This window comes from Botryllus schlosseri, chromosome 10 (genome assembly GCF_051294905.1).
Source record: "Botryllus schlosseri isolate E-star chromosome 10, Bs_hap1, whole genome shotgun sequence".
NCBI classification, from domain to species: domain Eukaryota; kingdom Metazoa; phylum Chordata; class Ascidiacea; order Stolidobranchia; family Styelidae; genus Botryllus; species Botryllus schlosseri.
In genome coordinates this window covers 21,263,563-21,280,914 of record NC_137245.1, presented here as the reverse complement: position 1 = coordinate 21,280,914, position 17,352 = coordinate 21,263,563, and the positions used below count along the sequence as shown (strand labels likewise).

General features: G+C 40.7%; 3 protein-coding genes and 1 non-coding gene across 4 annotated transcripts in view; 3 read left to right on the top strand and 1 right to left on the bottom strand.

Annotated features, from left to right (window-relative positions):
- The window catches only part of LOC145448107 (lipase maturation factor 2-like), a 105,578-nt gene that overhangs the window by 26,015 nt on the left and 62,211 nt on the right, over positions 1-17,352 (top strand). The window lies entirely within an intron of this gene.
- Positions 1-17,352, top strand: part of LOC145448122 (protein yippee-like 3) — an 80,849-nt gene that overhangs the window by 26,024 nt on the left and 37,473 nt on the right. The gene's annotated exons all lie outside the window — the stretch shown is intronic.
- LOC145448393 (uncharacterized) lies at positions 64-9,286 on the bottom strand. The gene is made up of 15 exons (XM_080326774.1): positions 8,511-9,286; positions 8,008-8,271; positions 7,808-7,937; positions 5,593-5,728; positions 5,142-5,276; positions 4,641-4,807; positions 4,064-4,184; positions 3,186-3,336; positions 2,925-3,103; positions 2,631-2,820; positions 2,429-2,561; positions 1,929-2,062; positions 1,281-1,446; positions 1,068-1,206; positions 64-416 (listed from the first exon to the last, which is right to left on the bottom strand). Exons 1-15 carry the CDS (start codon positions 8,651-8,653, stop codon positions 220-222), a joined length of 2,385 nt encoding a protein of 794 aa, XP_080182900.1. The 5' UTR covers positions 8,654-9,286; the 3' UTR covers positions 64-219.
- Positions 16,029-16,167, top strand: LOC145449255 (U4 spliceosomal RNA). The gene has a single exon (XR_013918199.1). It is a non-coding gene; the product is annotated as a U4 spliceosomal RNA (small nuclear RNA).

The window sequence follows — 17,352 nt, the reverse complement described above, 5'->3', positions numbered from 1 at the left end:
ATCTTCATCGAACATAATAGGTAATATCATTCTATGCAGATTTCAACAATTTGCATGCCACTGTTTGAATGGGCGACTGCCAATTTTCATTACGAACTCACATGACAACAACACAAATAGTCGGCTATGCGCGGTGTTTTCAAAATGCCTTCCGTTAACTCATGGTTTCGGTACACCGAGAAAGTATCTATTCTCAGAGAACTGTCAGTGCCTCTACCATTAGTCCATAGACAGCGGCACAACATCGCTGTCAGGCTTGTGGTATTTGCGATGTCGACGGTTGAGACACCATCTGACGATGAGGTGAAACAAGGTTGTAAAAATCATCGTCAGCGTGACAGCCAAAGCCATTTGCCCATTGGTGTGACAAGGTCCGTACATATACAGGTAGTATTTCTCAATGACGTCGAGTTGATCTGAAATTGGTATTATTATTATCACTGGTAGGCTATATAGCATGGGTTCTTAAACTGGCGTTCAGAGAACAATTTCGAAAGTGCAGTCATAAAATGACTGGGAACCACTAACTGAACACTAACTCAACACGAACAGAATCAGCCAGATACTCAATTTTGGTCAGCCATGAATACGAGTACCTAGGGTTGCATTTAAAACAAATGGCTGTTAAAACACTTTGTTTAAAACATGTCTTAAACAGTGTTTCAAACAAGGGCCTTTTTGAAGAAAAAAACTGTAGTTTTGTAAGTTGTATAATTATGCCATAATTGTGTAAATACTTTCCAAAGCATGTGTTGTATGAGCCTACGGACTATTACCACGCGGTATAGCCGACGCATACGATATGGGATGGTTGAAACCCTCAAAATAGTCGGTTCAACAGCAAAAGTACGTAGATATTTAGCCAAAGAAGCTATATTTACCCTATATTTTCAATTGTCAATATCAGTCCACTATGATGTCACAATTGAATATTCGTGACGTCATGACTTGAAAAAAAGTAACAAACATGTTTTAAACAAGGGTATTGTTTTAAATATGTTTGTTTTAAATTACTTTTTGTTTTAAATGCAACCTTACGAGTACCGTAAGAATTTGTTGGAAGATACCTTTCGACGGAGTGGCGCCTTTGTCCTCGGGCTGACATGTAAAGTCCTCGACGCGCAGCTTATCGGACGCTTGGCCGTATGTTCTTATAGGTATTTTACACGAAAACCGAATGTCTGTTGTTGGATCGTCTTCCTCCAACTACATAAACGAATCGATACATAATTTATTATCTATCAGGCAAATATTGTGATACGAAAAATATTTGCACATACCTCTTCAATCCATTGTTTGAACCACCTCATATGGCAGTCGCAGTTGAGTGGATTCATCCACAGTTCTATTTGGAGCCCGTCGCGCAGAAGTGGATCGAACACTCGCTCGGGCAGCCTCTCTATCATATTTTCCGATAGATCCATGCCTTTCAGATGGTTTGAGTTACTGTTGTTGGAATGTCGATTGAGATGGAAATTAAATCAACACTTAACATTGTTTTCGCGTCGATCGTACCCTGGCCTAAATATTTAGGCACGCAGCAGTTCACGACTTGAGTAACTCTATCGGGGCATTACGTTTGTAGCTATCACAGGGCGTAAAGCATTTTCTGCCACTCCGTCATGTTTGATTTTATTGATGTGCGACTACTCTACAGGTAAAAACGGAGGTTTGACGCTATAGCTTTGATGCCACTTCTCCCTTCAATGAAAACATGGTGTTGAGTTGACCGTTTCAGAGTCTGGTGTTTCCATTTCACAATTTCAAAACCGTAACACACGCACACTGACATTTCCAGTCTTCTTGCTCGGCGATAGCCTATCTATCAAATATCAATATATAGCCTATTTACTTTCGGTTAGAAATCCATAACTTTATCAGTTTAAGATAGTTATAGGAGAGGGAGAGCGAGAGAGAGATCAACTTACTTGAAGGCGTCGCGTCCGATGTTCTTTATCATGTTATTACCGAGCGCTATTTCGACCATGTTGGGCGCATGAACGAATGTGTTATTGTCAATAACTGTAATGAAATTGTCGCTAAGATCCAAGTATGTAAGATTCTGTAAAAGTATAAAATGGAATTTCAGGCCGTATAATGTATATATAACATGCATCACTTGTTACGGAATTATTGTGAGACGGAATGTAGAGTAAGTTCCAATCAAGCACATTTTAACGTCAAATATAGTTGATGGCTCTAAATTGTAATGTTATTTTTGATTAATATTATATATACAATGCAAATCCAAAATTGCCCATTACTATCACGAACGGATCCAAGCCAACACGGATCAAGGATCTCAAATATTCGAAATTGAGTTGGCGGCGGGTTATACTACCACTGAGTGTTATTGCATGTATTATCTACGTCTGTCACGATACATTTGATACACAGTACTGCAAAGAGAAATATCCCACGCACTTACCACGAATTTCAATGCCGGTACGGTTCGTAAACTCAAATTCCTCAAAGATAGCGAATATAAATTCAAACCAGACAGAATCGAAGGGTTGAAGTTAACTGCCGGATTGGGCCCCAGATATAGACGTCGAAGAGATCTACATGCAATTGAATATCGCTGGTACTATATTCCGTAATGAAGAACACGCCTCCATAGTACATTGTACCTGGTATCAGTGAACAGATCGCCTTGAAAAGCCTTGATTTTATTATTGGATATTCGCAGCGTCTTCAAGTTAGGGAAGCTTCTTAGATGTTGGCGAGAAATCGAAGTAATGTTATTGTGTTGCAGAGACAAATATTTTAGAGATGGCAACACGGTTGTGCGATCCAGTTTCAGGGTTCGCACTCTCGAACCTGTTTGGTACAGAAAAATCTAACGTAGGCTACGAGAAAAACGATCCCAACTGCACATGCACACAGTCATCATCATACAACTGGAACACAACAAACGAACTCACTTTCAAAGTGTAATATTTGCAGGTCAGAAAAGGTTTTCAGGTATCTGATATCAAAAGTTTTGATATTGTTTTTGATGAAATTTAGTGTTTTCACGTCGCGCCTGATGCTGGACGGTATCGAAGATAGTTTTGCGTTCGAGCAGTCGACATACGGATATTCGATGGGAAACCACCAAAATCTGTATAATATTATATTCAATTTATATTTCATTCATTGTCACTTTGCAGTCTTTTATAGCAAAAATAATGACGGTGACTCACTTTCTTAATCGGCCCGAAGCAACGGACTTGGGATAGTACTGATCCCCCGTAGAGTTGTAGCATTTACATTGCCTGGGACATTCAGTGCTCTCAGGAGGTTTCGGCGTGTCGGGAGGCTGTTTTTCGATGCGCTCCAATACATGAGAACAATCTGCAAAATGCCATGTTAAGAGCTTCTTGGAGATACAGAACTTCAATATACAATTGAAGAGAATATAGAAAATATTCGGCCTATAGGCTACTATTCAAAATGCCATGTACATAAAACACGGCCAGATATGTGCAGAGGTGGCCACAGTAGTCGCTGTTGCTACTCAGGTATGGAAGTAGCAGGAACGTCATAAATCTCTACTCGAGTATAAGTGGAAGTAGCGATTTCCAAGTAAATAAAAAAAGTGTGTATGCTATTCTAGGCCAAAATATGCCTAAAATTTTGAAAACCGTTGATCAACTGTTGATATATATATTGCCTAAAATTTTGAACTGTTGAGTATATAAGTGAAAGTATGGTTTCAAAACATAACCACTTGAGTTAGAAGTGAGAATATAGACACAACGTATACTTGAGTACCCCAGAAAAGTAGAAGTACTTCTTTACTGACCACCTCTGGATATCTATTGCTCGAAAGTTTCAAGTATGGCAGAGAATGAGCATTATAACTATAGTGGTGTACGTAAATTACCTGTGAATATTGGATTCCAGAAAGCGTACCAGTCAATATTCCACATTATTATGAATATAATCAGAAATATCATCACAGAATTATCAGTGTTGAAATACTAGGTCGTCTCTTCAAGTACATAAATATAAGTTTGAATTGTGAAGAATAGTTATCTCAGGGTACTTGTTTTGTCATAGCGTATAGCGATAATCATACTTTCTTTCCAAGTGTAGTCGTTCCTGTCGCATCTAAAATCGTATGGGGTCAGCTCATCCCACGATTTACCATGGTTTCTGGCCGGCTGCGCGCACGTGAACCGAACATCTCTGTATTCCAGCTACGAATGAATAGTAAACAGATATACGCATAACATGTGTACAAATTATACATACATGAATAAACGAAATGGATCTTTCAAATGATGTACATATACAGAGAGAAAACCGTTTTACATTCACGCGGGTTCTTAACCTACACAGACTTCAAATTCCAGATGGAATAACGGCATTTTAAGACGTTTAGGCCTATGTGAGAAAAAGTTTTCGTTATGCAAGTGCTATTGTCAGTTGTCATTTCTCGACTACATCATGCAACACCTATCAATGATTTACCATTTCTCGCATTATCGCAACACACCATGGGTTAATTTTACTGCTGTGGGATTAGGTTTATTGAAGGAAAGCATTTCATCGCTTGCTGATGTTATTAAGTAGGTGATATATATTAAGATCGTGAGTTTTCACCATACAGTGATATATAGCGATGTATATAGCCTAAGTGCCAGACAACTTACTGAGTCTATCCATGACTTGAACCATCTCATTGAGCAGTTGCAACTGATCGGGTTCTCATAAAGCTCGATTGTAAAATGGGATTGCACATCCATTCCATCGAAAAGTTTCCAGGGCAGTACCTCTATCAGATTGTCCGATAAATCCAAGGAGGTAAGCTGGTTCGTATCTAGGAAATGTGGCCTGGCATGTATCTCAGGTCAGTGGACAACTCGACAGTGAACGTATCACTGATATGACTCATATGAGCATGAGCATACGACACAATGCCGTTCGACCCTTCAACATACGACACTTGAGCATGTGGGTAAAGGTTAGGATTAGGGATGGGGCTAGGGTGATGGTTAATTTAGGGGTTAGGGTTAGTTTTTAGGTTATAAAGTCACATACTCAAGTATACATGCTCAAGGTCAATTGTCGTTTTTCATTGTGTCGCATGATCAAATGTCGGGCAATCGTATATCAATGTGTGCAATGTGCATCTTAGCTCATGCGACACTCACCCGAAAATGCAAGCCTGTCGATTTTCTGGATTCTGTTATTCGCTAGTTCAATGTATCGCAGTGACGTGTCCCCAGCGAACGCATGGCGCGGTAGGTGCGTTATCTGATTTCCGACAAGTGATACGTACATCAGTTCTACAAATTGAAGCACTCAAAATGATCATGACCAATTGACCAATGACCAATGACCATACACGTGCACTCGTGCAGTCATAGTGGGCATGGGCCTGCAGCACTCAATTTCATATGTCGGATTATTCCAGATCGGTGTTTGTCTGATTCGATAGCCAATCGAAATCACCAATGGCGGTAATAGCGAAAAGCAAAACCACAGCATATTCGCGTCATACCATAATATGTGCTACAATATCGATGGAAATGGGACACAATACGCAACAGAACGAGACATCATTCAAATTATCTGTTGTTGTTTCCCACCATAGGTACGTACGTGTCATATTCATCAAGCATTTAGGAATCTCTCGTAGCTGCGCGAATTGAATTGAGACTACGAATAGTGTGCCGTCGAATTTCCGTAAGGCATTTGGAGACAGTGCCTTCAACGGATTGCCCCCTAACAGTAGCACCTGCGAAACATAATAACGCACGTGTAAAATTGTTGTCAGGTGCTGGCTCATAATATCATTATCAATAATTATCTTAATGTCATTAAACACACGCAGAGGTAGAGGGCGTAATCAGCAAGAGAGTGTTTATCGCATATTCTTGCCTGAATGGTTTTTCATCAGTGTTCAGTTGATAATAAACTTCTGATATCAGAGTTGAAATGGTCAAAGCCAATGATAATGATCAAATACGAGTCTCACTCTAGTGCAGGGGTGGGCAAACTTTTGAGCTCGCCCGCCGCATTCCGCATCTGAATTCATTCGCGGGCCGCACTTTATAAAATTGGGATCATAAACCAAAACGCAATATTGATATTTGATTATATAGTGAGAACATGAGACAATATATGTGCTTATTTAAAACAAGCCAAATATTGCTTTGATGCAGGGTTTTAACTAAGTCACGAGGCTCCGAGTCACAAGTCAATCTCAATTTTATAGTTTTGACTCGATTCAAGTCGAGTCACTTTCAATTCACCACCGAGTCAAATCCGAATCCAAGTTAGCGAGCAGAGGGACGAGTCCGAGTCATGGTATTATGACTCGAGTCCTAGTCCAAGTCATTGTCCTGACTGCTCAGTTTCCAGCTGAAGTATTGTTAAGCCCACTTTCTATACCTCTGTTTGGTGATATCGAATGGTTCGCATTTATAATATACTAATTTTCCTCACTTTTAGCAGTTTTTGGTCGCATTTTCAAGTACCAGTACCAATTGACGAAATTCCAACAGTGTGGTTACCAATGAAATGAATGAATCTCGAGTCATATGACTTGGTTCGAGTCATGCGCAATGACTCAAGTCCAAGTCGAGTCAATACACAGATTGACTCGAGTCGAGTTGATTCATATCCGTATTTTTAGAAAATGACTCGAGTCAAGTCGAGTCATCAGAAAATCGTGACTCGAGTCGGACTCGAGTAGAGTCATGACTCGAGTAATTACAACCCTGCTTTGATGATACCGTACACGCGTCAGAAACATATAGTGGCGAGATTTCATAGGCAGGCGGACCTAAATAACCAATTTGTCAAAACTATATAGAGTCAAAATTTGGTTGGCCCGATTCTTAGAATAGGAATGAAATATAAAACTATGAGCAGTGATCTGTTCATAGATTCAGTAATTCCACTTTTAGCTCAGTCCCAGGACGCACAATTCTGACAGCATCATAACCATGTTAGCTTCAAACACGCCACTACTATGTTTAGATAAAATATAAATACGCATACAGTCAATGAATGTACCTAAGACACGCCCGATTCGGTTTTTATAGCACATCACTGAAATAATTTAAAATGAAGTGAGCAATCTGAAATCCCACATGTGATCCAAATTATTGCAGCTATCCCGATGTGATATCAAGTATTTACCTTAGATCAGTGGTTCTCAAACTTTTTAAGACACGCCCCGCCCCCTTATGATAGTCAAAAATTTCGCGCTCCCTTATCGTCATATCACAAAACGCAACCAGGATGCTAGCAAACCTTATAAGTAGTTACGACTGGGGATGCGGGATTTTTAAATATGTAATTCAGACTAAATACATAGCAATAACTATGAATGGGCTGAAAATCCGCGGAGCGCGAAAATTTTTTTCAGTCGAGCTCAGCTTCTCGCCCCCTTCAGATGCTTTCACGCTCACCAGTTTGAAAACCACTGTCTTAGAATTATCATGGTGAAATATACTAAGAAATAGTTAATCAAGTCCCTGCGTTAATTCGATTACGCAATTTATCAAAAATTTTAAAAAGTTTCTTTAGACTCTCGCGGGCCGCACAGAACGGCGTGGCGGGCCGCATGCGGCCCGCGGGCCATAGTTTGCCCTATCCCTGCTCTAGTGTCTAGTCTATACGTGCCCATATGTAACCTGCCTGAGGAAGCCTATACTTAGCCTATAGGTAGAACTTCGCTGCTGACGAATGCAAAGTGCTGAGCTGTAATATCAGAGGTAATAGGAAAATTGAACCGGTAATCTTCTATTATATCTGGAATTATTATGATACCAATAAATAACGATGACGTAATGAAAGCTGCACTAACTCCTAGATTGTCCAAGTTAGAGAACTCCGCTTCCGTTATAGTGGATATCTTATTGTGACTCAAATCCAAACTTGACAGCCTGGAGAAGTTTGTAAACGCTTCACCCGGGACTGCCTCCAGCGAATTATTTCTGGGAGAAAATATATGCACACGCCAGCGTTAAGAATCTTGCATTGTCCAGACCCTTCGTATTCACTTACTTCAAACTTAAATTTTTGAGAAACTTTAAAGACGTTCCGTTTTGCGAGGCCGGTCGGACTACAGATATTCTGTTGTAATCCAAGTCGAGTTTTCCGAGCGATGTGAACCTGGCAATGTCGTCCACGTCGAATTGCGTTAAGCGGTTATTTGCCAGACTGATGCTCTTGATATTTTTCGGCATCGAGCTCAAGTCAAAGGATGTCTTCATTAATCCAGAGCAATTCAGAAATGGCCAGAGTTTGCCGCTGAATCTGTGAACCGGCCTGTTGAAAAGGTGATTTCACGCATTTTTACTTCGTCCTGCCCTTTGGGAATAATAGGCGTGAATGGAGGACTGCCCCAACGCCTGGTGATCATATTCCGTTAAAATAGCTCTCAGCAACTGTAGAATGTTGCTACGTAGGATACTGTATTTCTCGCCCCAGTAGCCAATGATATTCTACCACCACATTTTCGTATTTTACGTAGGAGATTTTATCTCTATTAGGAAAATATTACTCACGGGCCGCCTTGCTTCTCATGTTCAAGTATACAACCGTTGTCATAATGTGTTTGTGTTATATTTTGTGATGTCATCGATGGTATGTGCAGACAGATTAGGAACGTAAACAACAACATCCTCTTCGCTTTCCTCGTCATCTCCATCGCATAGGAAATGTATTTTTATTGCCGCTGGAACCTCAACGACATTGCATTATATGATAAATAAATATCTGCAGGTTCAGAGACAGTGCGAAGTAGAACTAAAACCCTTGCAACTATGGAGAGAGATGCGAAATATGAGTGGCTTGAAAGTACTCAGGCTCATGCTATACCTTCTATACATAGTAACTCTGAAAAAGTAGCATGTTGGACGAATATTCCGAACCTTTCGACACGATTTCTGAAGGACGATCGATTGAATTTTGTGGCCAGGCTATCGATGTAGGGTAGCTCAGTGGTGGCATATCGGAGTAATGATAAAACGATCCTGGCACATTTACAACGAAAGAAAAGTTGCGGTAAAAGTAATTTCCACGTGTTAATGCCATGGATGTGCTATTGGGCTTGTTTGTACGAACGTCGAACATATACCCCTGAAACTAGGTTGCATTGGTGACTAACATATCCAGTACCAACATGTTGTTGTCGATTCTAAGCAGTCTTTCTCGCTTTTTATTTCAGTCAAAGCGTATAAGCTGACAGAACGGCAATATAATTTTAATTAATTTAGCACACATAATAATTGAATACGATTAGGAAGCAGACAGTCAAAACTCATAAAATTTCTTTTGTGACAAGAGCGTTTAAAAATAAACAGGTCTCTTCGTAAAGCCAAGTGCTAGCTGACTGGTCGTCTTCTGCTCAACGATTGCTTGTTCATTGCTTCCAAATCGATCAACTACCCTTTAATAGTTGGCAACATCAAATGCTTTGGGAAAATGTTGCAGTTCAAACTGAATTCCAAGCCAATGTGACAATGATTTCTTGTTCGAGTTCATTGATTGATTGAGCGGGAAACGAATAAAAAGCTTTGAGGCCTTGTTTTCCGCGTCAACTTTTCGTCTATTGATCGTATTCGTATATAGTCTGATGTTGCTGTAATAATATTTTCAGATTAACTTTGAAGACTATATAATCTAAACTGTTAATGTTCAGTATATGCGGTCTACATGCCATATTTAAATATGTGTCCGCCGTACAGTTATCTCCGAAACTCCAAAAAGTTTGGTGGCACACAGTTTGGGAATCACTTCTGTAGTTCAACGCCAAATATAATTCCTGTCTACACCATTGATCAGTATATTAGTTCTTCCATCCCTTACTCTGTGTCCAACAGATCGAACGAAATCGCCATAGCCTGGCAGACGTGGGATGCGTGCCAATGATAAGATTGTGTGTCTAACTTGTTTGCTCCGATGACCTGATAATTGGATGACCTTCTATGGCATACTCTGCGCGACAAATTTGCTGACGTCTGACTGCGAGTGGATTCGAGTTTGTTCGCAATGTCGTGTAACTCGTGTTATGGACTTTTCGGTGCTAAATTACGCTCAATTAGACGTCTTCTAGGTTCGTACCCACCAAGCGCAAACTTCCCTGTCTTTGTGGCAGCAGATCATGATCAGTCAATCGATCATGTTTATCAGGACTGTCGAAGATAGCTTTTATAGTCCTATCTCGATTTTGTCATAGGTTGTGCTATATATAACTAGGGCTGGGCAAAATCGAGTACCTGAGTGATTCGATTCTGAATCACGTAATATGTTTCGAGTCGAGTCGAGTAATCGAGTATCACTCATTATGACGTCACAACAGAATGTACTATGTCGAAGTTCAAATATGTACCTTTTATGCCGTGGCTGCTTTCATGTCGTAGCTTTATACTATGTCTGGTATGGTGCGACACGGCCAATCAAGGTTTCAAGGCTTCCTCAGTGGAAACTAGTATCAACACTATAATTCCCGTTAGTAAATTAACTTTCAGTTGCGAGGAGCGTATATTTTCAGTACTCGATAAATTAGTCTTTTACTACTCGACTCGAATCATTAGAATTAATATCCGATTCAGATTCGAGTACTCGAATCATTGTGCCCAGCCCTATATATAACTCTACTCGATTCCTCTTTTCCTTGCAGCAGACACTGTTCAGTTGTTCACACCAGGCGGAAAATGCGTTGAATGTCATCACACTATACTTGCCGGAATGTTATGAGGTGTTACTATTAATGATTTTCTAGTGAGCGACAATAGCGATAGCTCTCACTGACACAAACAATGACTGCATACAACGACGTAAGCGTCAGCCGGTGCGTCGTCTTATTTCCATCTTATAGCATACTCTCTGGTGGACAGGCAAGGCCTGACCTATGGTATGAAATTAGTTTGTCGCTGTACTGACTCAAATACTTCCGAAGAACCTTGACCTGGACGCTAGAGATGATGCGAACCCTTGTAAGGTTCTGGTTCGTGGCAACCACACACACTAACCTCGTGCGTCACGATGCTAATTTCAAACACTCCTTCTATATGTACGGCTGACGGAAACGAGTGATTTTATTCCCCACGAGCAGAGGAGCGCGATATAATAAGCAAACGTCTTGATAATCGGTACAATTTTCGACGACACAAGGTTTATCTCGTATTTTCCGTTTTACTGTCATCGCGAAATTCTGATTTATTGAGGCGCGCACGCGAACGCGAAACGATGTTGCACCATCTCTACTGGAGATACCCTCATTCATTTGTTTATTAACATTATTGATATCACGATATCACAATAATTTGACAACAAATTGGACGAACGTAGATAGATGTACGTGGACGAAGGGATGGTTCACTGGAGGTAAAGACAAGTAGGCCTACTCAACTCATAGACGTGATGAGACGCCCGTGTTGGCCTACGGCCATCGTCATTGGATAGATAATTTAGGGTTGATCAATAGTCGAATTGTCACTGCATGCTGTGGTGGTACGTCGTGTGCAATGGCGTACACTGGGGAGATTGGAGTACGAAATCGAAAACCCGTGCTCCGCTCCGCCCGTGCTGGTGTGATCAGACTATAGATGACCTTCATGGTCTTATCGATCATTTCTATCTAATACCGAATACTGTGCACGCATATTTTCTGTACCACCATCACTGCCGTTTGTTATGTATTTTGGTTCGATGAACATAAAGACTCTCTCTCTCTCTCTCTCTCTCTCTCTGAAACGCCAGTTCTGTCTCAATCATGCGGTATCATGCATTGGCACACGGACAGTACGATGCCATCTTCCGAGATGAAGCCTCCCTCGTATTTCAAAACAAGTATTCGAAAGGGAACAGCAGAAGTAACAAAGATTTGCAGTAAATACTCATAATGTTTTCTTTTGATGCGAAGATTATATTTTAATGGTTTTGTTCTTTTAACACTCTGTTGGTGCACAGTTCATTTTGTGCTGCCGTAATCTCTTGTGGTGTGTTAGATGTAGATAGATCTGTGTCGTGGTGAAATATTTCTTAAGCGTATGTGTTCCCCAGGTTAGTAAATATCAACAATCACTGTGCTAGATTGATAAACACCAATGTCCTTGTGACTGATGAGAAACATCACTAGTCTTGTAATCTGCAATGGGAAAGGGACTCCGTTAACAACGTACCTGTTTTTTCGCGCGTTGTTCTCGTATTTGAGATATGAAATTTTAAACCTGGGAGATTCTGCAAATTGAGATCACCAAGAGGGATAGCACACTCAGACGTAAGATTTGGTGGACATGACATTTGCGCCGTTCGTGATGCATGTGGGACGTGTGTTATCTAAAGCAGTGGTTCTCAACCGCCGGTCCGTTGTAGGTTTCCGGCCGGTACGCCAAATAACTTATAATTATACATCTCAATTCCAAAATGTAAGAATTTGGACGCTTGTCCATTGATTAGAGAAGTGAAACATCAAATTGAATTATAAGTTAAAAACCTACACTCTACAATCTACATTATAATATATCTCGGCGTACCTCGCATCGGTGCAAGTGTTGTACCATGGACGTCTCCTACAATTCGTTTCGGACAAGATATATGTGAACGCTAAGAAGTCTTTGAACAAACTCCGTTAAATCCCGATATGTGATAGTATAATAGAGGTTATGGCAAACAGCAAAGTCACATTCATTCCAAAGGATACCGAGCAATCACAATCAAGTAAGTGGTATTTAACACGACGTCGCTGTTATGTTCTTGGTCTTGTTTGAACAATAACTCATATGACGAGTTGCAATATGAAATCAGTATATTATCAGCAGAATAACTTTAAGGCAGCGACACAGACCCAGAGTACAGGTATAAACAGCACCGTAACTGCCGCACCCCAAACCCCCCAATTGGGGGGGCCCGAGCTCGAAGGGGGCCCGAAATTATTTCGTGCATTAACATAAATTATAGAGTATTTTTTGAAAATTTATGCAACTTTTTCAAAAATTTTTCGCGCTGGGCGCGATTTCAAGTTGCCACGTATCTTGATTTTGGAGTACTCTTGCCCCCCCCCCCAAAAAAAAAAAAATAAGCAAGATTTATGGAAATGGGCATATCGGCGTTGGTCATTATCGCGCCACGATGTACCAAGACATGTAAAGTTTTAGGCCATGTAACATGCGACTCCAAGAAATGTGCTAGAACGATCGGCAGTGAGAAAACCTTGGCCGAAAAGGACCGCCCTTATGCTGACCGAAAACTTCGTTATATATACAAACTACATGTAGGTTTAATTGTCCAAAGGCGCCTAAATGACTGGCGCCGAATGTTCCTGTCTTGGCAATGTGAACCTCACAAGACAAATACCATCCCGCAGGGGAAATTATATACCAGTGAAGAAATGCGAATTTGAAATCGTGTGTGTCTTTTAGTTTAGTAGCCTACGTTTGGGCGATTCTATATTTTTTGATATAGCAGACAGGGGGTCACGAAATAACATTATGTTACGGAGTCATAGCAACGGGCCCTACAGTTTCCAAGACACCTCACTCAGCTCTGCCGGTAAATCTGATTACGTGAGCAGAGAGGACAAGAAATTGATAGCAATATATATGCAATTCCCGATCTTATTGACCGATTTTATCATGAATTATCGAAAATTTTCGCGCTTGGCGCTGGCTCACTAAACAGTACGATTAATTTCGTGGTAAAGCGAACATCATTGGGGGTCGGTTTATCACCCTGTGGGAGCCCAAGACCCAAGATTTTTTAGGGGCCTGACGAAGTGCTGTTTCGTTCCTGTCAATGGGTATACGCCCGAAGACGTCTAATTATTATTGAGGGGTCCTACCAGTGTTGGGATCAAGTCACTACCTTCGAGTCACGAGTCATTTCGAGTCATCGCACATTTTGACTCGAGTCAAGTCAAGTCAATCGATTTTTGAAGGTGACTCGAGTCAAGTCAAGTCACTCGATTTTTGGAGGTGACTCGAGTCAAGTCAAGTCAAGTCACGAGTCAAGTCACAATTCAAGTCAAGTTGCCTTTTTGAGGCATGAGGCATAATTACCTCATTACATTTTGCAAGCTGTCTGAAATACAGATTGAGTGGTCATTGATTTTTAACCGATAAACGAATATAGCGTGAAATATACACGCAAGAAGGTGGTGTGTCGCTTACATATACATAGAACTGCTAAACTACGTAAGTAATTGTATAGCCTCAGTTTATAGTTACCAGCCAAAATCGAAAATAGAGAAATGAATTGAAAGGATGCAATACATTACCCATTTACGAATTGAGATGATACAATTCGAGCCTGCGCCAATAGTTGAGGAGTATATAAACTATATTCGAATTCATTTTCAATAAAACAAGAGGTTTGGTTAAGGAACAGAGAACAGTATAATAGATATTTTGCTAATAAATTACTTTACTATATACTAGTTTACGACTTAAGTTGTAAGCCTCGATCACTTCGTTTGCGGTTTGTTTGTGAGAGAACAATGAAGGCTCAGTAAAACGCACGATAATTGAATATAATTGGTCGCTCTCACGGGTTACACTGTCAGCGTTACGAGAACAATCCGAACATATGCAAGATACAGTGATTTTTATCGACACCGATTACTTGATGACTTGAAATTGACTCGAGAATTTTGCTCCGAGTCACGAGTCAATCCACATTTCTGATACGCCGAGTCAAGTCAAGTCAAGTCATTTTAGCAAAGTGACTCGAGTCAAGTCAAGTGATACGAAAAAGGTGACTCGAGTCATCCCAACACTGGGTCCTACCTATTCAAACACGCCTCACTCAGCTCTACCTGTAAATCTGATTAGGTTAGCAGAGAGAGGGTAAAAATTGATAGCAATACGTATGCAATTCCCGATCATATTTACCGATTCAATCACGAATTACAGATTTTTTTCGCGCTTCGCGCGTTTAGGCGAGAAAAGCGTACTCAGTCAACGGAGCCCCATGTAAGATGATCAGTAGCGGCTAACGGCGTACAGGATACAGCCTGAGGGGGGTCTGGGGGGCGAAGCCCCCCAGACGTTCGGTTCATCATCATATGGGGGGCCCAAGACCAAAGTTTTGGGGGGGGCCTGGCGAAGTGCTGTTACGGCCCTGGGTATAAACAAAAGACAAGTATAGACAACAGAACACGCAGGGTATTTACGAAGCACGACACACGAGGAAATAATGATTGGCGGTATAATTACTAAACCTAGACAAATTAGAGACAAACGATACCAACGTAAAATGCACGAACATAACCGTCGCTAGCTTCGCCTTCCAGAAACTTCAGTAGAACCACGTATAAATATCTGATATCAAAAAGGCAGCATTAACTGAAGTTTCCAATTATACAATTGAGCCGCATACATATGTCTAGGGTTGCATTTGAAACAAACATCAGTGTTTTAAAACACCTTGTTTAAAACATGTTTTAAACAGTGTTTTAAAATAAGGCCTCTCTAAAAAAAATGGGTTTTTTTAAGTTGTAAAATTATGCCATAATTGTGTAAATACTTTACAAAAAAACATGTTGTATGAGCCTACGGACAATTACCACCCGATATAGCCGACGTATATCGATATGGGATGGTTGCAACCCTCAAAATAGTTGGTTCAACAGCAATAGTACATATATTTCGTCAAAGGAGCTATTTTTACCATATATTTTCAATTGTCAATGGCAATCCACTATGCCGACACAATTGAATATTCATGACGTCATGGCTATAAACAAAAAAATAGAAAACATGTTTTAAATTAGGGCCTTGTTTTAAACAGGTTTGTTTTAAATTGATTTTTGTTTTAAATGCAACCCTACATATGTCGTATTGATACATTGAGAGTTAATTTTGATATTTGAAGGTTCACTGGTCCGCTACATGTTTTGAAGTTTTGCCGGTCTGCGAGGTCGAAAAGATTGATCTGAAGCTCCAGATCGATTATAATAATTATTATCACTGGTCGATGTAATTATAGCTACCCGCGAGATTTATTGGAGTATTGTTAACCTTCACCGCAAATAGTAGTAATAACAGTCCGTACAGATTTTATTTTATTATTGCTATCTGATTATCTTTGTGCAGCGGCAGTACCGTAACCGATGAACGTTTCGTGAGGTGCGGTTATTGCTAATTGAAAACTATTACCAATACCCCGCCCAGAGCGCCCCTTGGGGCACTCTTGGGCAATTTCTGCAGACTTCCGTGGAAGTCTTACTGCAACAAATATATGACCTCAAGTGCATGGAGCTGCGCTGTTGGCGTAAAGCTCGCATGTACAGGACCCAGTGCTGGAGGTTTATCTGTACTCCTTCTAGCCATATGATACACGTAAGCCTAGAAGTGGGCTGTACTACAAGTCGGCAGATACGGAATCATAATAAAGAATATCGGTCTGGTCTAAATGATCATTGTAGTTGAGCACACCATGAATACCACAAACATCTACAAAAATATCAACAGAAACACGCTGGGCCGTCTGGATAGCGTGAAACAAGAAGATTTACGAAACGCCCCAAATCGATAAGAAATGGATTCAGGACTCGGTCATAAGAAGAATTGAAAGAAGAACGCGAAACGAAAATGATGAAACAACAGAAGAAAACCTGGAAATAATTAAAGATCGGGCGCGCGCGCGCTAGGCTGGAAACGAGCGGAAGCGATCGAACCAAACAGAATCAATTTATGTAAAATTGCGAAACTTGTAACGCTCTCCAGTTTTCGAATGAGCAGCGTCCATACGCATATCCATGCATGCATCCATGTGTGTATTGATACAATTATAATGCCACATGAATTCAGCATAATTTATAGCCTGTGAATATGCCGCATCATCGCCAATATCGAAATTTTTAGCACAGCACCTGGAACGCATCCCTGCTGCCTATATTGCCACTGTGGTTATACGCACTTTTTCTTACGATGCAATAAACTTTTAAAAGTTGGGTTATCCTGGGCAATTTCTGGAGACTTCCGAGGAAGTCGCGCTATTACGAATAACTTACCCCTAGAGTCGTGAGTGGCAATTTCTGACTGATCCCGAGAGATCTTTATTTTCTTCGTGGTTTGAGGCGCAACCGTCGTTGAGGTTGGAAAGCCTGCGTCGCCACACTTTCCAGACGGCGAGGTTGAAACCACGACATAGCCAGAAATGTCATATGACGATTCGGGCTGGGCAGAATCGAGTACCTGAGTGATTCGATTCTGAATCACGCATTCTGCTTCGAGTCGATTCGAGTATCACTCATTGTGACGTCATAATAGAATGTAATATGTCAAAGTTCTAATATGTATCTTTTATGCAACCACAAAGAATATAACGCCTGTTAGTCGTCACATTAAAGATAATTTGGAGTTTTTTCGACAATACCGATTTCATTGCACTTTGTGAAAATGT